The sequence below is a fragment of the Amblyraja radiata genome, chromosome 8 (genome assembly GCF_010909765.2).
Source record: "Amblyraja radiata isolate CabotCenter1 chromosome 8, sAmbRad1.1.pri, whole genome shotgun sequence".
Lineage (NCBI taxonomy): Eukaryota > Metazoa > Chordata > Chondrichthyes > Rajiformes > Rajidae > Amblyraja > Amblyraja radiata.
In genome coordinates, this window is record NC_045963.1 from 67,111,223 (window position 1) to 67,137,596 (window position 26,374).

The following is a 26,374-nucleotide window of genomic DNA, read 5'->3' on the forward strand; positions in this document are numbered from 1 at the left end:
GGGTTGACATCCTTTGTCTGGACTGAAAGAATAGAGGGGAAGTAGGCGGTATAAAGAGGTGGTGGAGGGATGCGGCAAGAACAGGCATGAGTTGGGTGGAATCGGGCAAGGAGGGATTGATTTGCAAGAAACAGGTGGCGGGTGAGGGGGGGGGGGGGGGGGATAGTGTCAGAGGCCGAGAGGTGAGAAGTGGAGAACAAAAGCTACAGATTTTGGAATCCGAATGGAAAGGAGGGTGAAGAGTGGACCTGATGAGGGTTGGTGGCAGGGGGGAGGAGTAGAGGGAGGGAATCCAGTGGGAGGGGGAGAGAAGCAGGGTGATGGGGACTGGGTGTGAAGGTAGGGAGGAAGATGGTGTGTGAGAGAGGTGCAGGCTAGATGGGAGGAGAGAGAAAGACGGGCTGTGCAGACTACCTGAAATTAGAGAATTTGGTGTTCATGCCGTTGGGTTGCAGACTGCCCAGCCGGTTTGCGGGATCGCTCCAGTTCATGGAGCACACTGTCGTGACGATGCGTCATGATGATGTTATTCAAATATCATGACCTTTGTATCAGCTGACTTGGAGGTCAGATCTCATGTGCACTGTGTAAGCCTAGGCAGGAGGCCATGGCTGAGTGAGGTCATAAACACGGAGACCAAGGAATGTAACCTCTAAATATTGTGTCAGTATCATTATTATTCCACATCTGAGGCCAGGATGTGACATTGACAACGAGGATATTTTGCATATTTTGGATTCTGGATCCGTGGCTTCGGTCGCTGGAGCTGATTTCTTAGCACTTTGTGGAGTTCCACACTTCGATCCGACGGGTGACGTGAGTACCGTCAGCGTGTAGTGGAATGCTTGGTTGGAGGAATTCGAAGCTTATGCCGGCAGCCGAGGGCTCTTTCTTGAGGAGAGTACGCCAGGGCAGAAGGCGCAGCGGAGAGCGTTGCTTCTTTTCACCGCTGGGCCAGCAGTTCGAGAAATGTTTACAACTCACCCTGATACCGGAATGAAGGAAGACTATAAGAAAGCCGTTGATGCTTTGAACAGTCATTATGTGGTGGTGCCGAACGCTACATTTCAACGCCATTTATTCCGTAAAACATTGCAGGTAGAGGGCGAGACTGTTGCTCGAATTTGTGACGAGACACAGACAGGTGTCTGTAGGATGCAAATTTGTGTAAAACGGGATATTGGATCAGGTAGTTCAGCATTGCAGGTCAGACAAGCTCAGGAGAAGGCTTACTAGAAAAAGGGGGCGAGTTAAACCTTAATGATGCTTTGTCGATTGCGGCGGTACTGGTAGCTGTTGAGGGACAATTTCACAGCATGAAATTGAAAGATTCCAAGACTGGGCAAGTTAACCAGCCGTCCTACGGTAGACCAAGAAGTATGCCTGAAAGTGGAATCGAGTGTTGCAGGTGTGGCAACAAGGGTCACATAGGGAAAGATGCATGTTGTCCAGCAAAAGGTAGAACATGTAGGAAATGTGGAGACAAAGATCATTTTGCAAAGAAATATAAAAGTAAGTCCAGGGACAAGACAAGTGATTAGAAGAAAGGGAAGTCCAGTGAAATGAAAGACAGACCTTGGCAGAAAAAGAAGGGTCATGTCCGTCACGTAGAAGGTGATTTCGGAAGTGAGGAAGGCAGTGATGAAGCTGGTGAGCATGCTGTTAAAAGGAATTATCAGTTCGCATTGAATGAGAGCCATCACGAGAAAGTTGCAGTGACCATCGGAGGTGTTACAGTGCCAGTGATTGTAGATTCTGGTAGCGACAGCAACGTAATTGACAGATCACTTTGGGAATGCTTGAAACAGCAGAAAATCAAGTGCACATCAAGGAGGAGTAGTCAGAAGTTATATCTATACACCGCAACTAAACCTTTGCAGACCATTGGATGTTTCACGGCTAAAGTAGAAGTCGGAGATAGAGAAACTGATGCAGAATTCGTGGTGATAGAGGAGAAGGGAGAACCTCTGCTGAGTAGAAACACAGCTCGAGAGCTGGGAGTGCTTCACATCGGAGGGCATGTCAATTCAGTGCAGTCATATGATGACACGAGGTGGGAATTTCATTCAGTATTCCAAGGGATTGGAAAATTGAATGGTCGGCAAGTGAAGTTAGCCATTGATGAAAATGTCAAGCTGATAGCTAAACCGATGCGGAGAACGCCATTTGGACTTTGTGGAAAAGTAGAAGCTAAAATCAAGGAGTTGATTGATAAGGCCATTATTGAAACAGTTGAACGATCCACACCATGGGTGAGTCCAGTTGTGATAGTGCCGAAACCCAATGATGACATTAGACTGTGTGTTGACATGAGGTGAGCTAATGAGGCAATAATCGGAGAAAGACAATTCCTACGGTTGATGAGGTGCTACAAGAGTTATCAACCAGTAAAGTGTTTTCCAAAATTGATCTCAAGCGGGGATATCATCAGTTGGAATTACATCCAGAGTCAAGAGAGGTAACAACATTTGTCACTCACTGCGGATTGTGCCGATACAAAAGACTGATGTTTGGAATCAATGCTGCTCCCGAGATCTATCAGTACGAAATCCACAGAGTGATTCAAGGTGTACCAGGAGTAGCAAACATATCAGATGAAATCATCGTCCATGCATCAAGTCGTGAAGAGCATGACAGGAGGTTGAAGCTAGTGTTGACTAAACTTCAAGAAGCAGGTCTCACTGTGAATGAAGACAAGTAGAAGTTTGGCATCTCTGAGATGGATTTCATGGGACACAGACTCACAAGTGAAGGGCTGAACCCAGCGAAAGTGAAAGCTGTTGCAGATGCACGTGAACCTCAGAATGCAACCGAGATGAGGAGTTTTCTAGGACTGGTCAATTATTGTGCAAAGTTTATTCCAAATTTTACTACACTGGCAGATCCACTGAGAAAGTTGACCACGAAAGACGTACCGTTCCAGTTTGGTAGTGAACAGAGACAGGCATTCAAATCACTGAAACAGAGTCTAATGAGTGCAGAAACCCGTGGATATTATGATCCAGCTGCTCCAACAAAAGTCATAGCAGATGCTAGTCTGGTCGGCTTAGGAGCAGTGTTGGTACAGACACATGCAGATGAACCCAGAATCATAGCATATGCCAGTCGATTGTTAACCAGCGTGGAGAGAAGGTATTCTCAAACAGAGAAACATAGAAACATAGAAAATAGGTGCAGGAGTAGGCCATTCGGCCCTTCAAGCCTGCACCGCCATTCAATATGATCATGGCTGATCATCCAACTCAGTATCGTGTACCTGCCTTCTCTCCATACCCCCTGATCCCTTTTGCCACAAGGGCCACATCTAACTCCCTCTTAAATATAGCCAATGAACTGGCCTCAACTACCTTCTGTGGCAGAGAATTCCAGAGATTCACCACTCTCTGTGTGAAAAATGTTTTTCTCATCTCGGTCCTAAAAGATTTCCCCCTTATCCTTAAACTGTGACCCCTTGTTCTGGACTTCCCCAACATCGGGAACAATCTTCCTGCATCTAGCCTGTCCAACCCCTTAAGAATTTTGTAAGTTTCTATACGACCCCCCCTCAATGTTCTAAATTCTAGCGAGTACAAGCTGAGTCTTTCCAGTCTTTCTTCATATGAAAGTCCTGACATCCCAGGAATCAGTCTGGTGAACCTTCTCTGTACTCCCTCTATGGCAAGAATGTCTTTCCTCAGATTAGGAGACCAAAACTGTACGCAATACTCCATGTGTGGTCTCACCAAGACCCTGTACAACTGCAGTAGAACCTCCCTGCTCCTATACTCAAATCGTTCTGCTATGAAAGAAGCACTGGGACTAGTGTGGGCCTGTGAAAGGTTCCATGCATACTTGTACGGTATTGAATTTGAACTTGTTACAGATCACGAGCTGCTGGAAGTTATCTATTCAACAAGGTCTAAGCCATGTGCCAGAATAGAACGTTGGGTGCTGAGACTCCAACAGTACAAGTACAAAGTAGTCCACATTGCTGGGAAAGCAAACATCGCGGACCCGCTGTCGAGACTGTTGAAGGATGAACAGCTGGGAGCAACATCCACGCTAGAGATGGAAGCGGAGAACTTTGTGCGATTCGTCGCAATTCAGTCAACGCCAGGAGCCGTGACAACGAAAGAAGTTGAAAGGGAATCAGAACATGATCCTGAACTCAAAGATATCAAAGAGCGTATTCACAGTGGGCAATGGGATCAATGCCCTTACAAAGCATATGTTCCCATAAAAGATGAATTTTGTGTAATTGGTCAGTGTGTGCTGAGAGGTAGCAGATTGGTGATCCCACAGGCACTACGACCAAGGATCGTGTCATTAACTCATGAAGGACATTTGGGCATCGTCGGTACTAAACAGAATTTGCGGAGTGTGGTGGCCAGGTTGTGAGAAAGATGCAGAAAAATGTGTCAAGATCTGTCACGGATGCCAAATCACAAGCAGGAGCAACCCAGCAGAACCAATTAGAAGTACAAAGTTGCCAACAGGACCATGGGTCAACGTAGCTGTTGACTTCCTTGGACCACTTCCAACAGGTGAATCAATTATGGTAGTGGTAGACTACTGTAGTAGGTACTATGAGTATGCAGAGATGAAGTCAAGTACAGTAGAAAAGACTACAGGCATTAGCAGAGATCTTCGCCAGTCACGGGTTGCCTGTTACATTGTACTCCGACAATGGGCCACAGTTTGTTTCTGAGACATTTGCTGAATACATGAGAATCACAGGTATCCATCATCACAAGGTGACTTCGAAATGGCCACAAGCTAACGGAGAAGTAGAGAGACAAAACCAGTCCATAGAGAAGAGGATACGAATCGCCCATGCCGAAGGGGAAAACTGGAAGGAGGCACTGTTAGCATAGGTAGCTGTATATCGGGCGATCACTCACTCAACGACAGGGAAAAGTCCAACAGAAGCTTTGTTTGGAAGGGAAATTCGCACTAAAATACCAGAAGTGCGGGAGATCATGGAAGACCAGGAGCTGAGAGACTGTGATGCCGAAAAGAAAGGTGCGGCAAAATGGTTTGCTGACTTGAAACGAGGACCCAGGCACTCTGAAATAATTCCTGGGGATGATGTGCTGGTGAGGCGAGATGATGGCGGTAAGATAGACACTCCTTACGATTGCCAGCCATACAATGTTGTATCGAGGAGCGACAGCATGGTGACTGTCAAGGCTCCAGAAGGTGTTATCTACAAGAGAAATGTATCGAGCATCAAAAAGTACATGTCCAGGGACACACAAAACGAGGTAGCCCAAAATTCACCAAGAGCTACTGATTCAGAGGGGACAGGTGACATTTCCGAGGTGGCGACCAGAGTTCCAGATGCAGCACGCCGCAACGCAGGTGGTGAGCAGAGAAGGTGTCGGGGTGACAACACATTGGCAGATTCAACAGGCTCTGATGCTTTTGTGCCAACTGGTAGACCAAACCGTGAAAGGAGAGTCCCCAAGAGATACGATGATTTTGTTTTATTGTTTATGATACTGTTTAGTATGATACTGTTAATTATGATACTGTTATTATGATGCTGTTTATTATGACCAAGGAGTTTATTAAGGTTACAAGAGTGTAAAAAAGTTTGTTTTGTAGTTGTAATGCATCTGTTTCGTGAGTTATTGGAACACAAATGAAAATACAAATATGTTTGTAAGAATTTAATTGGAAAGTATATTAGAAAGAACAGATATTAATGTAAAGTTTAATTCTGGTAAAGGAGGGATGTCATGATGATGAGCCATGATGATGATATGCAAATATCATGACCTTTGTATCAGCTGACTTGGAGGTCAGATCGCATGTGCACTGTGTAAGCCTAGGCATGAGGCCATGGCTGAGTGAGGTAATAAACATGGAGACCAAGGAATGTAACCTATAAACATTGTGTCAGTATCATTATTATTCACATCTGAGGCCAGGATGTGACACACAAGGGCTGACCCGACTTTGAATAATGGCGCTAAAAATGGCAGTGCCTGCATCCCATTGTCATAGAGTCATAGAGGGATACACTATGGAAACGGGCTCTTTAGCCACACCGGCCAACATGTCCCACCTAGCTGCGTTTGGTCCATATCCCTCCAAACCTGTCCTATCCATTTACCTGTCTAACTGTTTCTGAAACGTTGGGATAATCCCAGCCTCAACTACCTCCTCTGGCAGCTTGTTCCATACACCCACCACCCTTTGTGTGAAAGGGTCTCACTGATGTAGAGGAGGCCACATCAAGAGCACTGAATAAAATAAACAAGGTCTGCTGCAGATTCCAGCAACTGCTCTCTATTGTGTCAATATGGTAAAGGAGGGGTACTTTGTGAGATTTATGTTTGATTTAGCACTCCGAGAGTGCTTCAGTTCTTGCCCTGGTGTGAACTCTGATCTGAGGGAATACTGCTGGCGACTGGTCTTGTCCTGTTGCAGTGTCTCTAAACACTGGATTATTTCAGTCACTTTCACTGTTGAGCCTCTATGTTTAATCCTCCTTTGGTTTTGGTGGCTTCTTGAAACCCCTGCATCCATTTCTCATCCTTTGTGTCATTGACTGACCAACTTGCTGGCCGGCATATAAATGGACCAAGGTAGGCATTGCACTGCAGTCATGGCAAGGCCACCAGTTGTTCATCACTAAAGGATGTTGGTGGGCCAGTTGGATTGTTACAACATGTAACTACTTCGTTTTTCCAGATTTTCTTTTCAATTATTGTTTAAATTCGCCAAGTGAAATGACTAGTTATTACTAAATAACCACAAAGCAACTACCAGTTAGACAGGTACATGGATAGGATAGGTTTGGAGGGAATATGGACCAAATGCTGGCAGGTAGGACTAGTGTAGGTGGGACATGTTGGCTGGTGTGGGCAAGTTGGGCTGAAGGGCCTATTTCCACGCTCTATGACGCTATCACACTGCACCAGCATACTTTAATATCTGGGTGGAAACCTGGTAGCAAATGGCAACTACTTAAGTCTCCCTGGGATTATTCCTAAAGAACAATAGAGCCATAGCCTACAGTAAAGTTCTTAAGACTTTTGATTGGTCATAAGGAATAGGAGTAGAATTAAGCCATTCGGCCTATCAAGTCTACTCCGCCATTCAATCGTAGCTGATCTATCTCTCCCTCCTAACTCCCTTCTCCTACCTTATCGCCATAACCTCTGACACCCGTACTAATCAAGAATCGATCTATCTCTGCCTTGATTGATTGGTACTTTATTGTTACATGTACTTGGTACAGTGATATTCTTTGTTCTGCATATTGAACGCAAAGAGTCGCCTCGTATTGGCCGCTGACAGTTACAAACATATTCAATACACTCGTGATGGTCCCCCATGTTCTCGGTAGCGCCCCCCCCAATGATAGGTGTCTGTAGTGGCCTGGTTAAGGTCAGGAAAAGACCGGACACCAGGCGGATTCAAAATAAACTTTTTAATTCCAGCAGCCCGAGTACACACCACGACACCCTTATCTCTGCCCCTAGGGAGTCGTCAGGAAACCCCGTGGCAGACCAACGCCCCTGTCCCTCAATCGGCGAGGGGGATGATCCAAGGAGTGGCCTACCCCCCAGGGACCGCCACAGGACCCCCCCCCCCCCCCCAAGTACCCAAGGTACGAAACGGACAGGAGGGCGTACACGGTGGCCAGCCCGGGTGCACACAACGCTCGGCCACGGAACAGGAGCCTGGTCAACAAGTGCGGGGGACGAAGTAGCCAGAGGAGGAGGTACCCTAGACAGAGGCCGCCCTCGCTTTCGGGGCAGCGCTACCAGCGCCGGCCGATCGATATCGATATGTGCTGGCTTCAACCGCGCAACTGAAACGGTCTCACGCCGACCCCCCCATGTCCAGGACGAAAGTCGACGAGCCATGTTCCAAGACCCGGAAGGGACCTTCGTACGGCCGCTGTAGAGGTGTCCGATGTGCATCCCTGCGCAGAAAAACAAACTGGCAGTCCTCCAGAGCAGAGGGAACGTGCGGACGGAAGGACCCATGGCGAGACGTGGGCACCGGCGCCAGCTTGCCCACCGTCTGCCGAAGACGTTGCAGAGCGTCCGAAGGCTGCTCCACCTGGCCACGTGCCGGCGGGATGAACTCCCTGGGCATCGTTAACGGAGACCCATACACCAACTCGGCGGAGGAGGAGGCCAAGTCCTCCTTGGGTGCGGTGCGTATCCCCAGCAAAACCCACGGTAGCGGTCCCGACCTGCTCTTGAGTCTCCAAACGCCTCGGGAAGGACGTCCACTGCTTCCAGGTTGTGATGGTGAGAATTCCACAGCTCGTCGGCTTGTTCACCCAGCGCCTGCATGTCGTTAAACGGATCCCTGGCGAGCTGCATGCGAATGTCGGGAGGCAGCTGCTGCACCCTTATCTCTGCCCCTAGGGAGTCGTCAGGAAACCCCGTGGCAGACCAACGCCCCTGTCCCTCAATCGGCGAGGGGGATGATCCAAGGGGTGGCCTACCCCCCAGGGACCGCCACAGGTCCTTCTTTGTTCTCAACCCGCGGCCTGTCATTGACCGCCAGCGCCCGCACCAGCTGCACGTCAGGAGTTTACTGCACTCTTGTTTGTGTACTGTTTTGCAAAATGACTAGAGGCAATTCAGTGTTCAATCGAACATAAATTGGCACTGAACCACGAGGGAGTGACAAAATGCTTGAGGTGTTGTGTGCCTGGTGAGTGAAAAGTCAGGGGTTCATTAAGTAATTCCAGACTTGGAGCCTTTGTAGTTGAAGGCATCATTTGTTGATGGTGTGATTTAACATTTAAGGCACAGCAAGGGATCAGAGTTGAAGGGATTTTGGGTCCCCGAGGGTGTAGGTCTGGAATAGTTGACGGATCGCTCGGTCGGGTGGGTATGTTGGTGCCACATGATGGGGGGGGGGGGGAGAATCAGCAAAATTGAAATCCAGGGGGAAGAGTGGACAATGGCAGAATGGGTGCAGAATTGGATTGAGATGCAAGAGATGATATTGGTGAATGGCACTGAGGCGACCGATTTATGAAATGACTGGGGGTGGGTGCATTCTGCAGGTAGGAAACTGGTGGTGAAATGGCACTTGGGGTGAACACTGGTAAAATGAGCGAAGAGGTTGCATTTCAAGAGGTGGTGAAAATGCAAGTGAAATTAAGAGCAGGTGTAAGAGGGAGGGAATGTCATTTAAAAGATTGAAAATAAACATTTATCTTGTACTGTTTTATGAATGTTCATTCCCTCTGAAGTCAGGAGAGTAGTTGTGCAGTCTCGTTGGTCTATCCTATTGACCAGGCAGTCAAATGTGCAGGCTCCCACCAACAGCAGTGTAATGATGACTGACCCGTGTCTGAGTGGTAACAACCTTGCTTTTGCAACATTAGTAAAAATCTAATTGCTTTTCTCCAAATCTAATTGATCTCCTTCCCATTGCCCCACTGTCTTGTTCTGTAATCTTCAAGTAAAATTATTTCTGGTTTACCATAATAATAATAATAATAATAATGGATGGGATTTATATAGCGCCTTTCTAATACTCAAGGCGCTTTACATCGCATTATTCATACACTCAGTCACACTCGGTGGTGGTAAGCTACTTCTGTAGCCACAGCTGCCCTGGGGCAGACTGACGGAAGTGTGGCTGCCAATCTGCGCCTACGGCCCCTCCGACCACCACCAATCACTCACACACATTCACACACATTCACACACAGGCAAAGGTGGGTGAAGTGTCTTGCCCAAGGACACAACGACAGTATGCACTCCAAGCGGGATTCGAACCGGCTACCTTCCGGTTGCCAGCCGAACACTTAGCCCATTGTGCCATCTGTCGTCCCATACATGTTCTCTGAAAGCTGATTCATAATTAAGAATGTGTTGGAAGGAACTCCAGATGCTGGTTAACACGGAAGATAGGCACAAAATGCTGGAGTAACTCGGCGGGACAGGCAGCGTCTCTGGAGAGAAGGAATGGGTGACGTTTCGGGTCGAGACCCTTCTTCAGATTATTTGGATCGAGACCCATCTTCAGACGAGGCCCGTCTTCAGTCTGAATAAGGGTCTCGATCTGAATCGTCACCGATTCTTTCTCTCCCGAGATGCTGCCTGTCCCGCTGTGTTACTCCAACATTTTGTGTCTATCATAATGTAAGAACATTGTATTGGAGCTACCACTGTTTACCAGTTGCTTAAAGGGTGGTTGTTATTTCCCTTTTAGGCTGGAGACGGTGACATGGTGGAGGTGAAGAAGATGGCCGAAGAGGTGAGTTTTCTTGCATAAGTAATGACGCATGAATCTCGAGCATAACTCAGCTGGTCAGGCATCATCCCTGGAGAAATGGGTAGGTGATGTTTCGGGTTGGGGCCCTTCTTCAGACCTTCAGCATAAAATTGAAACTTTATTTTTGTTTGTGGAAAACGAACAAAGTTGTGCTGAAAGTCTGAAACTGGGTAAGTGAGGTATCTCTGCCGTCTCTTTTGTTACCTTGGCCGTCTGGAGTATTCCACCTGTTTCTTGAGTGAGCTTTGATTAACCTTCATCTTTGACTGAAATTGCAAATATCTTTGTCGTACGTACTTAGTCTGTCTAGCATTCTTTAGTCTGTCATGAAATCATTCCTGGGGCAGATGTTGTGAGTCTCTGCCTTCTGTATTTTGTGGGTTGAAACTCCTGAAGTGTTGAAACTTTAGTGTGGTTCTGTGTTATTCCAGGATAAGGTCCCTCTGGGCACCCAATGGTGTAGCTGCTGAAGCTGCTGTCTTCCAGCTCCAGGGACCTGGCTTCATAAAGTCCCAAGTCATGGGAGCAAAATGAGGCCATTCAGCCCATCGAGTCCGCTCCGCAATTCGTTCGTGGCTTGTGCCTTTCCCCCTCAATCCCATTTCCCAGCCTTTTCCCCCATAACCCTTGACGCCCTTGCTAATCAACCCTGACCTCAGCTGTCCATGTCGACTTTGAACTTTATCCCTGTGATCACATGGCGCTCCTGTTTCTTCCTATATTCCAAAGAGGATAGTGTGTTGGTTACAAGTTAAATATTTAGTTGACTGGTGGAAACTAGGGTTAGGGTTACGGAGCAGATGGGAGTGTGGGGGATGTAAGATGGTTTTGGTTTTGATCGAAGCTTGGTGATTAGACGTGGCGGGTGCTGAAACACTTTGATTGTGCAGGTTAACCCTTCCATGGGTTGAAACCATGGGGCAGTGTCCACTTGCCAATATTGACGCATGGTGCTGATGAGGTTATCTTCTGTGTGCAGCTGCAATCTTCCTGCTCTTCCACACAGTGCAGCTATTGTACTGGAGTACTTGCCTCCAAGCTCTTGTGGAATAGTTTGATTGAATTTAATTATAGAGTCAAACAGCATGGAAACAGACCCTTAGGCACAACTTACCCACAGCCGGCCAACATGTCCCATCTACACTAGTCCCACATCCCACTAGTCCCATATGGTATTTGGCCCATATCCCTCTAGACTTGTCCTATTCATGTACCTGTTTAAATGTTTCTTAAGCATTGTGATAGTCCCAGCCTCAGCTACCTCCTCTGTAGGTTGTTCCATACCCCGCCACCCTTTGTGTGGAAAAAGTTACCCCTCCAGTTCCTATTAACTTTTCTCCCCCACCACCTTAAACCTGTGCTTTCTAGTTCTTGATTTCCTGTCTGTCCGATCTATTCCTGTACACCTCTGGGTTCACTCCTCATCCTCCTGCGCTCCAAGGAATAGAGTCCAGCCTGCCCAACTTCTCCCTAAAGCCCAGGACCTTGAGTCCTGGCAACATTCTCACAAATCCTGGTAAGATCCTCGCAAAACCTGTTTGAGAGCCCTGATTATTTTAGATTGATCTGGAAGCTGTTTTTATTTGTTATGAGTACCCTGTGAATTGGAAGAGGCAAGGGACTCGACTTGACTTGTCCCTGCACCTCACGTCATCAAGCAGTGTCCTGTTTCTGTACACTGTGGATGGCTTGACTGTAATCATATGTAGGAAGAACTGCACATGCTGGTTTACAACAAAGATAGACACAAAATGGAGACACGAAACGTCACAATTTCCTTCTATCCAGAGATGCTGCCTGTCCTGCTGAGTTACTCTGGCATTTTGATTAATTATGTACAGTTCCTTATCTGTTGCTGTGCTGCTTTTGACACCTTGGACTGCATGTTAGACAGCAGTTAGTTACTCTTGTACCTGGCCAAGTATTTACCACCACTGAATTGTGAGGTAGGCAGAACACTTGGGTTTATGGTCAATCAATGGAGAGGCAATCTACAGAAAGTCAAGAATCTAAATATTTGCTTGCGTGGATTGCAATGTATGGTGGCTTTTGAGGTTAATTGGCATCTGGTGCAGCAGTGACCAAAGTGCAAATTAGGAATGGGAATAGGCCATTCAGCCCCTCGAACATGCACAACCTTTTAATACAGTCAAGGCCAATCTGATTGTAACCTTGACTCCACATTCAAGCATAGCAGGGGGACCTTCCACCCCATGACTTATCAAAAATCCATCTACATCTTCCTCAAACATGTTTCCACTGCCAAACAAGGAAGTATTTAAAAGCATGTGGCCCACATGAAAGACACATTCTCTTTCAAATGGTTGACTGCTTCTTTTGGAATGGTCTTAAATTTCTAGATTTTTCCTACAAGAGGAAACAGTTACTCCCCATCCACCCCTCTCGGATCTTTTTGGACTTAATCACACTTACAGTATGGTCACCTTGTTCCCTTGCTGCCAGTGGCCAGGGGTCTGACCTTGATCATCACGCAGACCAGACTTCCCACCAAAGACACCATCGACACTTCATGCAGCCAACGCAAGCAAAGACTTGGTCATTCCTTCTTCTCCCGGCTCCTGTCAGGCAAAAGGAACAGAAGCTTGAAAGTACATACTACCAGACTTGGGAACAGCTTCTTCCGCTCTGTTAGCAAGCTTCTGAACACTCTGTCGACAAAATCTAATGTCCACAATGGGGTAGAGGTGAATTGGATAGTACCTTCGTCTATGAAAACGTTACAATACTGAGAACTATATTCTGTGCTCTGTATCTTCCCCTTTGCTCTATCTATTGTACTTGGATTTGACTTGTTTGTACTTGTGTATGGGGAATCTGATTTATTTGGACATCATGCAAAACAAATCTTTTTGCTACCTGTGACAAAAAGAAACCTAAACCTTAAAATCATTTTTAGTTCTACTTGGTTTTATTATTGTCATCCTGGCCTGTCAACAAAATTAAAGTTGGCTATTTTTAATTTGTGTTTTGTTCTGAACTCTTGCCTGAGATCCCACAACCTGCAGGGACTTAAATTCAGATTATCTCTTGAGAAGCAGGAAGAACCAAACCACTGGACTGAGTGGGGGAAAGGTGGTACTGATGCCCAGAAAGATGGTGCTGATGACACAGTGAATTGGCAGGAAATGGGTGGGGAAGATGAATGGTTACAATGCTGAAATGAGGTGAGGTCGTGGAGCGATTGACTAATCAGAACTGGTGAGCTATAAAAATGGAGACACAAGGAACTGCAGATCCTGGTTTACAAATAAAATAACAATGCTGGCGTACCTTATTTTGTACGGCGGTTTGGACATGGGTCGGCAACATTGCCTACCCATGCCCACCAGAGATACTGCCTGACCTGCTGAGTTATTCCAGCACTTTGTGTTGTCTTTTTCTTGTGAGCTGCGGTGCGTTTAAAAGAGGTTTAATGCTTCTCAAGGAGTTTTATTTTGCTCATTCCAAGTTTCTTCTGGTGCTGTTGCTTAATAACTTCAATTTGTACACCCTTCTTGTAGGTAGACCTTCTAAGGTGGCACAGGAGGGAGGCAAACGTTGATGCCAAGTTAGAATGTATTGGAGGGAATGAGAATTTTGTCATCAAAGTAGTCTTTTAGGAAAGAGAGGCAGAGGATTTGGGAGGGAATTCCAGAGTTGTGAATCTTTGCAGTGACAGACATGGCTACCAACAACGAAATGGAAACTAAGGTGTTTAGTTTAGTTTGGAGATACAACGTGGAAACAGGTCCTGCGGCCCACCGAGTCCACGCCGACCATTGATCACCCGCACACTAGTTCCATGTTGTCCCACTTTTGCATCCTACACACTAGGAGCAATTTACAGAGCCTAATTAGGCTACAAACCTGCACATCTTTGGGATATGGGAGGAAACCAGAGCACCCGGAAAAAACCCCACACAGTCACAGGAAGGTAGTAGAAATGCCACACAGTCCGCCCCGGTTGTGAGGCAGCAACTCTACCGTTGCGCCAATGTCCCCGTCACGATCTGTAGTGCTAGGCATTTGCATATTGAACTTCCCAATCAGCTCTTCAGCCCTACTGCGTCCTGGGCCACAACCAGATAAAATCCAGAGACACAAGCAATTGCAGATGCTGGAATCTTGAGCAAAACAAAGTGCTGGAGGAACTCGGCAGGTCCGGCAGCATCTGTGGAGGGAGGGAGGATGTTTCGTGTCAGGACCTTTCTTCAGACTACTACTCGTACAAAACATTGCCTGACCATTCCCTCCACCTGACCCAACTGAGTTCCTCCAGCACTCAAGAGAAAATCCAGATTAGGATTTGTTCTTTCACCAGCCACTAGATGGCATGAGCTGCCCTAAAGTTGCAGTGAGTTAGATGCTTTGGAAAGTAGTGGGCGGATAGAAACATCCCTTTTTTTTCCTGGGGAAGACTAATGGGGTATGAAGGAAATAAAGCAGGTGAGCTGAGCTGAAACAAAATTCAGATGGTTTTGAAGATGCAGACATATTCAAATCATAACAGGCATGGTGATGCTGATGAGAAATGTCAGTGAGTCGGCATCAGAGTGGGTGCGGAGACACATACATGGACTGAGGCAGATTAGACTAAAATAAGTAACCACAAAGAATTGGGATTGACTGGAAGAAATACAGGAAGAGGCTGCAGAAAGTTAAACACCTTGGGATGTTCTGAGACCTAGAAGACCCTGACACGAATGTTTTTTCTCTGACTAATGATACTGGACTAGAAGTTGTTGATATGAGTCTTTATTCATCAGGAGACGTAGACATTCTCTTGGTGATCTTTACAGTCGAATCTCCCAACTCGAAAGCGCATGTATTTTAAATATAAAGACAATAAATGACTAACCACTGTTTTAATGGGTATAATGATCTGGTTAGTTTTGAAACTTTGGATGTTGATGGATAATGTTGCAGAATTAAATAGTTACAATGGGAAGTACACTGTAACTGCCAAGATAGCTCTAAATGCTCAAACATGTTTGCTGGGTCAAGGTAATTCATATGGATGGACTAAATCCTATGACTAAATCCTTCAGTGGCTAAAAGGACAGAGAACTCAAATACCTGAAATATACCCGTTTTGCTATAAGGGATGGCTCCCAGGAGACACAAACAGCAGATATTAAGTGACAGGATACACTGTTTTTGAGTGTCAGGGACTAGCTTTATCGATGAGGCAACACCAGAGATGGCCCCTTAATGACTTCACTGATCTCACCTAGAAGGTTTCAATGAGGGCCAATTAACATTCAATAGACAATAGGTGCTGGAGTAGGCCATACGGCCCTTCAAGCCAGCACCGCCATTCAATGTGATCGTAGCTGATCATCCACAATCAGTACCTCGTTTCTGCATTCTCCCCATATCCCCTGACTCCACCATCTTCAAGAGCCCTATCTAGCTCTCTCTTGAACGTTTCCAGAGAACCGGCCTCCACCGCCCTCTGAGGTAGAGAATTCCACAGACTCACAACTCTCTGTGTGAAAATGTGTCTCCTCATCTCCGTTCTAAATGGCTTACCGCTTATTCTTAAACTGTGGCCCCTGGTTCTGGACTCCCCCAACATCGGGAACACGTTTCCTGCCTCTAGCGTGTCCAAACCCTTAATAATCTTAGGTACACAAAAAAGCTGGAGAAACTCAGCGGGTGCAGCAGCATCTATGGAGCGAAGGAAATAGGCAACGTTTCGGGCCGAAACCCTTCTTCAGACTGATCGGGGGTGGGGGGGGGGCGGGGACAAGAAAGGAAAAAGGAGGAGGAGCCCGAAGGCTGGGGGATGGGAGGAGACAGCAGGGGGACTGAGGAAGGGGAGGAGATAGCAAGGACTAACAAAATTGGGAGAATTCGATGTTCATGCCCCCAGGATGCAGACTCCCCAAGCGGAATATGAGGTGCTGTTCCTCCAATTTCCGGTGCTGCTCCCTTAATAATCTTATTTGTTTCAATAAGATCACCTCTCATCCTTCTAAATTCCAGAGTATGTAAACCCAGCCGCTCCATTCTCTCAGCATATGACAGTCCCGCCATCCCGGGAATTAACCTTCAGATGCCATCCTCAATGGTACAGTGTCAGTATGTCCAACACGCAATGATTGGTTTTGATCGCCCTAAAGTAACCTTGCAAGCTAAATCGTGAACTGTTTGTCTTGCCATTTTGAAGACTGGTTTGTGTTTTAATAAATATCTCCTATCCATCTGTATTTGTATAACTCCTGAATATTCTCCAACAGTGAGTCTTGAGGGGTGGTAGGAGGGTGGGGAAATTAGCTGTTGAGCCAGATGCCAAAGCGCAAGGATTTCTGAATGGTTGGACAGCAGATTGTCCCAAGTTTTTCTTGGATATTCACTCCTGGGCTGAATTAAATTTTAGCACAATGGGAGAATTGGAGATATGCAGATCATGTGAGAAACTGGCCATCGCACACATGATCAGCCACTTTTATTCAACTTTGAAGCAGACTTGTGGGGCCATGTCTACTTGCATTTCCAATATGCTACGGGTAGATTCACTGGAATGATACTGGGCTGATGTTAGATGATGTGGTCAAGTCTTATAAACTTCATTTAAGTAGGGTCCAGACCCAAAACATTCACATTTCCATGTTCTCCAGATATGCTCTCTGACTCCCTGAGTTAGTCCAGCATTTTTAGTCCTTTTTCATAAACAAGCCTCTGCAGTTCCTTGATCCTTCAAACTCGTTTTAGTTCCTTGACTTGAGAAGATTGTGCGATAGTCTAATCAAGATCCTTAAATTAATTTCTCTTGTATCAAACTTAATTTCCTGGAGGGCTAATGAGAAAGAAAAAAGGCGTTCCTGATGAGGGATGTAATGCATATTCCTGGAGATAACAAGTAATCAAATGGTAGAGCATCTTAGGAGGAGAAAAAACAATGTTGACCCCAAGAAGTCATTGTGACTTTTGGCACAGATTGATTTCTGTTGAGTGGATGAATCCAGGCTTATTGAGTCGAATACTAATGGGCCAGAGATGCAAATTAACAATGACTGGATCGAAGAGGTTGATGGACTTCTACAACTCTGGCCATATGCTTTACTGATAGAAAGGTGAGGGTAGAGCCAGCAATTGGTATAAAGACCTTGCTGGAAATACGAAGCAGTCACGTGGCATTGAGAACTGAGATGCCGTCCCTTCATTGAAAATGGAGAACGTTTGGAGATTAAATTGTTCAAGATGCCTTAACCATATAACCATATAACAATTACAGCACGGAAACAGGCCAACTCGTCCGTGCCGAACACTTATTCTCCCCTAGTCCCATCTCCCTGCACTCAGACCATAACCCTCCATTCCTTTCCCGTCCATATACCTATCCAATTTATTTTTAAATGATAAAATCGAACCTTCCACTGGAAGCTCATTCCACACAGCTACCACTCTCTGAGTAAAGAAGTTCCCCCTCATGTTACCCCTAAACTTCTGTCCCTTAATTCTCAAGTAATGTCCTCTTGTTTGAATCTTCCCTACTCTCAATGGGAAAAGCTTATCCACGTCAACTCTGTCTATCCCTCTCATCATTTTAAAGACCTCTATCAAGTCCCCTCCTTAACCTTCTGCGCTCCAAAGAATAAAGACCTAACTTGTTCAACCTTTCTCTGTAACTTAGTTGCTGAAACCCAGGCAACATTCTAGTAAATCTCCTCTGTACTCTCTCTATTTTGTTGACATCCTTCCTATAATTAGGCGACCAAAATTGTACACCATACTCCAGAATTGGCCTCACCAATGCCTTGTACAATTTTAACATTACATCCCAACTTCTATACTCAATGCTCTGATTTATAAAGGCCAGCACACCAAAAGCTTTCTTTACCACCCTATCTACATGAGATTCCACCTTCAGGGAACTGTGCACAGTTATTCCTAGATCCCTCTGTTCAACTGCATTCCTCAATTCACTACCATTTACCATGTACGTCCTATTTTGATTGTGAGAAGAACGAGAGAGGTCTTGTGGATGGAAGATTGCAGAGATTGGATGGTGAAAAATTGAAGCATTAACTTAATTCCACTTGCCATGGTTGTTGGCTAACCGCATTGAACATCCCTATTTTAGTTTTGGATTTCCAGCAGCTTTGTAAGCAAGATAAACACTAAAAGCTGGAGTAGCTCAGCGGTTCAGACAGCATCTCTGGAGAAAAGGAAAGGTGACGTTTCGTAATAATAGATTCTAGTGCTGGTTGAATGTTGTATATTGGCCTAGACCTTACAAAGAGCTCTGGTGCTCTTTAAAAGATCATCATGGGGGTCTTCTATATCCACCATGGTTGTACTTAATATATCTTCAGAAAGACATGTCTGATAGTCCAGTAGTAAGTGTGGTGGGAATGTAGACAGTTTCTGTTTAAATAGGGCTTCTACCCATGACCTTTTAATTTGTAGACAAGTGCCATCACTGAGCAATAGCTCAAGATTAAGTAGATAGAAACATAGAAACATAGAAATTAGGTGCAGGAGTAGGCCATTCGGCCCTTCGAGCCTGCACCGCCATTCAATATGATCATGGCTGACGTTGTAATTATCCAATGGATCACTTCATGATTTTTCAGTAGATCACTTCATAATTTGTATTTATAATCCATAATTTATAAAGCATTATTTGTATTGGAAAACCCCCCAATTCCTTTACACAGGACTACACTGGTTCCAATCATATGGTTAATTGTCAATCAGATCCTTGTTTTAATCTCTAAATATATTTTCTTTTTTCATAGGTCGGGTTGCATGTTGTTCAGGTCCATTTGCCCGAAGAAACGGCGGCAAAGGAGGTAACTGTTTTTTGCCTGTGCTTATGTACTTTCTCAAACCAAGCTTGAATTTTTTAATGTACAGCTGACCAAGAATGTGTAGGGATGTTGCTGAACCATTCACCTGGAAACAAATGGTAAATTCTGATTCTCTCTCTCTCTCTCCATGAGGCCTTGTGCGGGTTACATAGAACGTACGGCACAGAAACAGCCCAGGTAGTTTGTGCCAATGTCTCGAACCCGAGGTGATCCTCTTCCCACTTGCCTGCCTCCTCCATGATTGTGTTCTTCTATCTATTCCCCTTGTAATTGAGCAGCTTACTCTAAAACGTGTGTGTTGTCATTGTCTCAACAGTTGCTCAGAGCAGTGAGATCCATTTTCTGTGGCTTCTCTTAACTGTGGGTCTGTTGTGAGAAATTGTCCCTCACTAGATATACCTGGCTGACGCCCTTTCACCTTCCATCACCTATGGGTCCTCACCGTTTCATTTCTAGAGAAAAAAGCCCCACAATTCCTGATTCCTGTTTTCATGTCACTTTGAACCTTTATTTCCCCCTTCTTTCTTTATGCTTCCAATCTGTATCAATGTGACTTGGCTCTTGGGAAGTGGTAGCGAAACAAAAAATATATCATGTAAGTAACTTTTTGAGTTCTGTTGTGCTAGAACTTGATGCAGCCTACTTTAGTTAATTGTCATGTCTGCTGAAGTACAGTGGGAAGCTTTTGTTGCATGCTCACCGGTCAGTGGAAAGACTATGTGATTATAGTTGAGCCATCCACAGTGTACAGATACTGGATAAAGGGAATAACACTTAGTGCAAGTTAAAGTCTGATTAAAGATAGTCCATGGGTCTCCAGTGAAGTAGATAATTGCTAAGGACTGCTCTCGAGTTGTTCGTAGGATGGTTCAGTTGCCTGATAACATCTGCGAAGAAACTGCTCCTGAATCTGGAGGTGTGCATTTTAGAAACATAGAAAATAGGTGCAGGAGTAGGCCATTCAACCTTTCGAGCCTGCACCGCCATTCAATATGATCATGGCTGATCATCCAACTCCGTATCCTGTACCTGCCTTCTCTCCATACCCCCTGATCCCTTTAGCCACAAGGGCCACATCTAACTCCCTCTTAAATATAGCCAATGAACTGGCCTCAACTACCTTCTGTGGCAGAGAATTCCAGAGATTCACCACTCTCTGTGTGAAAAATGTTTTCCTCATCTCGGTCCTAAAAGATTTCCCCCTTATCCTTAAACTGTGACCCCTTGTTCTGGACTTCCCCAACATCGGGAACAATCTTCCTGCATCTAGCCTGTCCAACCCCTTTTCACACTTTAGTACCTCTTGGCTGAGGGTAGTAGAGGAAGTGACCAGAATGAGACTTGTCATTGATTATGCTTGTCATTGGAGGCCAATTAAGCTACAAACCCACTTATCTTTGGGAACGGGAAGGAAACCGGAATACTTGTGGGAGACCCACATGGTTACAGGGAGAACGCGCAAACTCCACACAGTTCCCGAGGTCAGGATCAAACCTGGGTCTCTGGCACTGTGAGACAGTGGCTCTACTGGCTGCGCCACCCCATTTTGTGCACTTCCCAGTCGTATGTAATCTTATATACTCCTGAGAGTCACCTGGAAGGTAGACACAAAATGCTGGAGTAACTCAGCTGGACAGGCAGCATCTCTGGAGAGAAGGAATGGGTGACGTTTCGGGTCGAGACCTTTCATCAGCCTTCTGGGGTGTGCTTTACTCCACTTGTATCATGGTATATGAACAAATTGTTGGAATGATGGTTTTTTTTTTTTTTTGCTTTTCAGATTGTAAACGAGATTATGAAGTTAAACGAAGATCCAAAAATTCATGGTTTGGTTCTTCCCCTCAGCCTTGTGAGCGATGATGCCGTGAATGTGGTGAATCCTGAAAAGGACGTGGATGGGTAAGTATCCATTCATCTTCAATTGCCATGTCTCCTCCCTGTGTCCTGATGGGAGTATTCCCTCCTGGGAGAAACCTGCTCGGGAGCAAGGGGTGATGAGGAGTACAGGGCAGTACGGCTTTGCAACCTTGTGTGAATGTTAACTTGGGCCTTTGAGTCGGATGGTGTGATCCCGTTGTGAGATGATGACATGTGATATGGGCATTTGCTGAACTGTCGATATCTCTGTGGGAGATAACACCAAGGTAATGGTGGTGGGAGGTTGGGGGAGATATTGGAGTACATGCTAGAGATTATTAAGTGTTGCAGGACTAAGGCGGTGAGCACATGGTCTGAACTGCAACTCCCAGAGCTTTTGGAGACTGGTGACGATGGAAGATGAATGCAGGAGATTTAGATTTAGAGGTACCTCACGGAAACATGCCCTTCAGCCCACCGAGTGTCGGCGCCGACCATCGATCATCCTGTGCACTGGCACTATCCTACACACCAGGGCTAACTTACAATTTTACTGAAGCTAATTTAACCTACAAACCTGTGAATCTTTAGAGTGGGAAAAAACCGGAGCGCCCGGAGACAATCCTCACAGGTCACAGGGAGAACGTACCAACTCCGTAGTCGGAATCGAACCTGGGTCCCGAGTGGTGTAAGGCAACAACTCTACCGCTGCCCCACTGTGCTGCACAAAATCCTCGGTGTATATTAGGGTACATGCTGGATATTTTGAAGTATTGCAGGGGCTAAGGCAGTGAGTACGAGGGTGAAGGGGCCTGAGATGGAGGCATCAGATATTTTGGAGACCGAGAGCTTTGGGAGATGAGGTCTGAGGAGATGATGACTTGAAAGCTTCTCAATACAATACAATACCTTTTATTTGTCATTTGAACCTCACATGAGGTTCAAACGAAATTTGGTTTCTGCAGCCATACAAAAAAAGAACCAAGACACACACCAACACAATTCAATTCACATAAACATCCATCACAGTGAGTCCTCCTCACTGTGATGGAAGGCAAAACTTAAACATATCTCTCCCCTGCACTCCCTTCTCCCCCCCCATGTCAGAGTCAAAGACAGAGTCAAAGCCCCCGGCTGCAATTGGCTGCAATCTGAGACAATACCACAAAGGCTTTGCCACTTTTTTAAGGACTAACAGGACGAGCATTGCTGGCACGGTGGACACCAGTGCAGTGAAGTGGACTATCCATGCTTATATTTAGTTTAGTTTATTGTCACATGTACCAAAGTACAGTGAAAAGCTTTTATTGCGTGCTGACCAGTCAATGGAAAGACAATACATGATTACAATCGTGCTATTCACAGATGTACAGATACACGATTAAGGGAATAATGTTTAGTGCAAGATATTAAAGTCCAATCAAAGATACTCTGTGGGTCTCCAATGAGGTAGATAGCAAAAGCTTTTAACTCTACCTCTGTATATTTGACAATAAACTAAATTAATGGCTCAGGACTGGTCTCTCTTTGTTGTTAGGATGGGTCAGTTGCCTGATAACGGCTGGGAAGAAACTGGTTAGAGATTTGTTGTAGTGCGTCGTCTGGGTGCATGATATAGTTATTGTGATGGTGCTTATTGAGAAGTAATTGTTAAGCTACTGTATTGGGTGTGATCATGAGGGTTGCCTCGCCTTCGATTGTGTTGAGGTTCATTTGGTGGAGGTGCACACAGTAAGGCAAATGGAGAGCTTTTCACCCACTTGCTGTTTGGCCTGAGTGTGGAGCGGAAGGATTTGGACATCAGGAGGTGAACATCTCACCATAATACCCAGCCTCCAGCAACCATGGCATTTCTGCAGCTGACATAGTTGAATTTCTAGTCATTGTCCTCAGGATGTTGACATTGGGTAATGTCGATGCTATTTAATGTGAAGTGAAGCTCTTTCCTCTCCCTCTGGTCGGCTGCTATTGTAAACTTCAAGTTCTGGTTTATTTAAAAAAAAATGTATTTATGTTTTGTTTCCCCCTCTTTTCCTTTCCCATGGCTTACCCACCCCCCAAACAAGGATCACAGATGTTAATTTGGGGCGATTGGTCCGTGGGAATTTGAGCGCGTGCTTCGTCCCGCCAGCTGCAAGTGCAGTGATGGAATTTCTGGACCAAGCAGGTGAGTCCTGGGATATTCCCACTGATTCCCACTGGTCTCCATCACCCACAGGTTGACCAAACACTAGTGTATAATCATTGCAAGAAATTGTTTTGGATAGTACCCTGTTTAAAATTGATTGTTGAACAGCGAGTCGCCGCCATTGGGGAAACTGTTGTGAAGCCTCTTTGAAAATTCATATCTCAGTTGCAGGATTCCTCCTACATTGTGCTGGCTCCTTGCTGCTCATTACCATGAATGAATGAATGCTTTATTGTCACAGTGACAAGTCCCAGTTAAATTCTTTGTTTGCATACCCAAGGTATATGAATAGTCGCCACATACGGTGCAGACAAAATGACAAGGTATACACAGTATCTGCGCCAGGTTCCCCTTTGACCTCCTGCGATCCAACTAATTCTATCCAGGCAGTTGTGCCCATTGAAATAGTCAAGAGAGGTTTATTGTCATGTGTCCCAGATAGGATAATGAAATTCTTACCTGCTGCAGCACAACAGAATATGTAAACATAATACAAAACGGAAGATAAAAGTTCAGTGTGTCTATGGACCGTTGACCATATATACACAATAAATAAACAGATATAGTGCAATAATAATAATAGACTGTTATTGTTCTGAGCTTATTTGATGTTGTGTATAATAGCCTGATGGCTGTGGGGAAGAGCTGTTCCTGAACCTGGATGTTCCAGATTTCAGAATTTACTGAAATAGCAGTACAGTTTGTACAAATCCTCCTTCCCAACTATTTCCTTTAATCTTAAACACAGTATGGAGGAACACAGCGCGTCAGGTCGGGCAGCATCTCTGGAGGGAAAGGAGAGACGGTGTTTCGGGTTGAGGCCCTTCTTTAAATTGAACAATGGACCCTTTGACTTTAGGTTTCATTTTACTTTGGAGATAAAGCACAGAAACGGGCCCTTTGGCCATATAGTCCGCGCCGACCAACGATCACCCCGTACACTAGCACTATCCTACACACTAGGGACAATTTACAACTTTACCAAAGCCAATTAACCTACAAATTGTACGTCTTTGGAGTATGGGAGGAAACCGGAGCACCCGAGAATACCTTTGAGGGCATGGAGAACGTACAAACTCCGTACAGACAGCACCCGTAGTCAGGATTGAATCCTAATCTCTGCCACTGTGAGGCAGCAACTCTACCACTGTGCCATCCTAAAATGTCGCCTGCCTGACCCGCTGAGTTACTCTAGCACTTTGTATTTTGCTCAAGATTCCAGCATCTATAGTGTCTTGAGTCTTTCTTTAACCGTAACAGCCTTCAAATCTTCGTCTTGAATTGTACAACAAATTGCATTAATTTCACATCTTTAACAAAGTACAATGTCCCAAGGGGCTTCACAGCATTATCCAATTAATATTTAATGCTGAGTGAATTGAGGGGAGGTGGGGTAGGCGTTCAAAGAGGTGGCCATAACGAACATCTTGAAGGAGAAAATAATTGAATTATGGTGGAATTTCATAGTTTAAGAGCCCAGGCAGCTGAAACCACAGCTGTTGTGATAACAATCTTGGCTGCTCGAGGCCAGGCTTGGGGGGCACCGCTCTGAGGGTGGTTGCAGATTCCACTAATTTTTTTTACTGCCTAAAAATTCTTCTGGTCTCTTTGTGTCTTCTGTCAGTTATCTCAAATCTACCTCCTCTATTTCCTAATTCTCATGCCAATCATAATTCGTTTTTTCCCCAAATACTTCATGGTTGTGGAGTCCCTTATTAGCTTTTCTCTAGAGACTTAAGGAAAACAATCTCAACTTCATTGTGCAGCTACAATACCTTGCCCGTGGTAACTTTCCTTTGCTTGTGTTCTGAGTTTTCATACTTCCTAAATTGTAAGGGATGTAATGCTGAGGCTCTATAAGGTCCGGTCGCATTTGGAGTATTGTGAGCAATTTTGGGCAAATCTGAGGAAGGATGTGCTGGCTCTGGAGATGGTACAGAGGAGGTTTACAAGAATTATCCCAGGAATGAGTGGGTTAACTTATGATGTGTGTTTGATAGCACTGGGCCTGTACTTGCTGGAGTTTAGAAAGATGAGGAGGGACTTCATTGAAACTTATCAAATAGTGAAAGGCTTGGATAGAGTGGATGTGTAGAAATGTTTCCACTAGTGGGTGAGTCTAGGACTGGAGGTCATAGCCTCAGAATTAAGGAGCTTGAGGAGGATTTCTTTAGTCAGAGGTTGGTGAAACTGTGGAATTCTTTGCCACAGAAGGCTGTGGAGACCGCCAATGAATATTTTTAAAGCAGAGATAGATTCTTGATTAGTACGGGTATCAGGGTTTATGGGGAGAAGGCAGGAGAATAGGGTTAGGAGGGAGCGATAGATCAGCCATGATTGAATGGTGGATTAGGCTTGATGGGCCTAATGACCTAATTCTGCTCCTACCACTTATGATCTTATGACCTTATGACCTTACGATCTAGAATTGGGCATAATAAAATTGCTGTGGCTGAAGCAATATCTTTTAAATGATTGATATGATAAAGAGGTATTTTTGAAAGGTATTTATTTGGAAGGGAAGGTGTGTAGGGCTTTGGGGCAGGAACTGGGGAGAGGGACAATTAGATAACATTCTTGGAACTGATTTTATAGATCTAGTGAGTGGAATGGCTTGTGTGATACTAGCAGAGTTGTTGTTTGTTTTACTGCTTTGTCAAGTAATGATCGCTATGGTTCTCATTCCTCTTCCCATTTTGTATCCATGTGTTTTTCCTTTTAGTTTGCTGACTGTGTGAGATTATCTAACATCCTTTTTTTTAACCTCCTTTTCATTTCTACCCTTAGTCCACTGATCTGCCAATCTAAACCCCCCTTCATCTGTATCCACCTATCACTTGCCAGGCTTTGTCCTGTTCCCTCCTCTTTCCCAGCTTTCTGTCCCCTCCTACAATCATTCTGAAGAAGGGTCCTGACCCAAAACGGTGCCTATTGTATGTTTGGCAACACACGAGAGTCGCCAAGTTTCCATGTTGCCATCTTGTACTCTTGAAGTTTAAAATTGTTCAAAATGTAGAATCTTAACTTGGCTGCAAAGGCCTTATTTTAGTTTAAGAAGGAACTGCAGATGCTGGAAAATCGAAGGTACACAAAAAAGCTGGAGAAACTCAGTGGGTGCAGCAGCATCTATGGAGCGAAGGAAATAGGCAACGTTTCGGGCCGAAACTTTGCCTATTTCCTTCGCTCCATAGATGCTGCTGCACCCGCTGAGTTTCTCCAGCTTTTTTGTGTGCCTTATTTTAGTTTTTGGTCACGTGTTCTTGCATTG

General features: G+C 45.3%; 1 protein-coding gene across 1 annotated transcript in view; it reads left to right on the top strand.

The window, feature by feature from the left end:
• Positions 1 to 26,374, top strand: part of mthfd1l (methylenetetrahydrofolate dehydrogenase (NADP+ dependent) 1 like) — a 189,319-nt gene that overhangs the window by 15,506 nt on the left and 147,439 nt on the right. The window contains exons 3-6 of the mRNA XM_033026140.1: positions 10,180 to 10,224; positions 18,990 to 19,043; positions 20,842 to 20,960; positions 22,985 to 23,085. Coding sequence (XP_032882031.1) covers positions 10,180 to 10,224; positions 18,990 to 19,043; positions 20,842 to 20,960; positions 22,985 to 23,085 — 319 coding nt within the window. The remainder of the gene's footprint in view (positions 1 to 10,179; positions 10,225 to 18,989; positions 19,044 to 20,841; positions 20,961 to 22,984; positions 23,086 to 26,374) is intronic.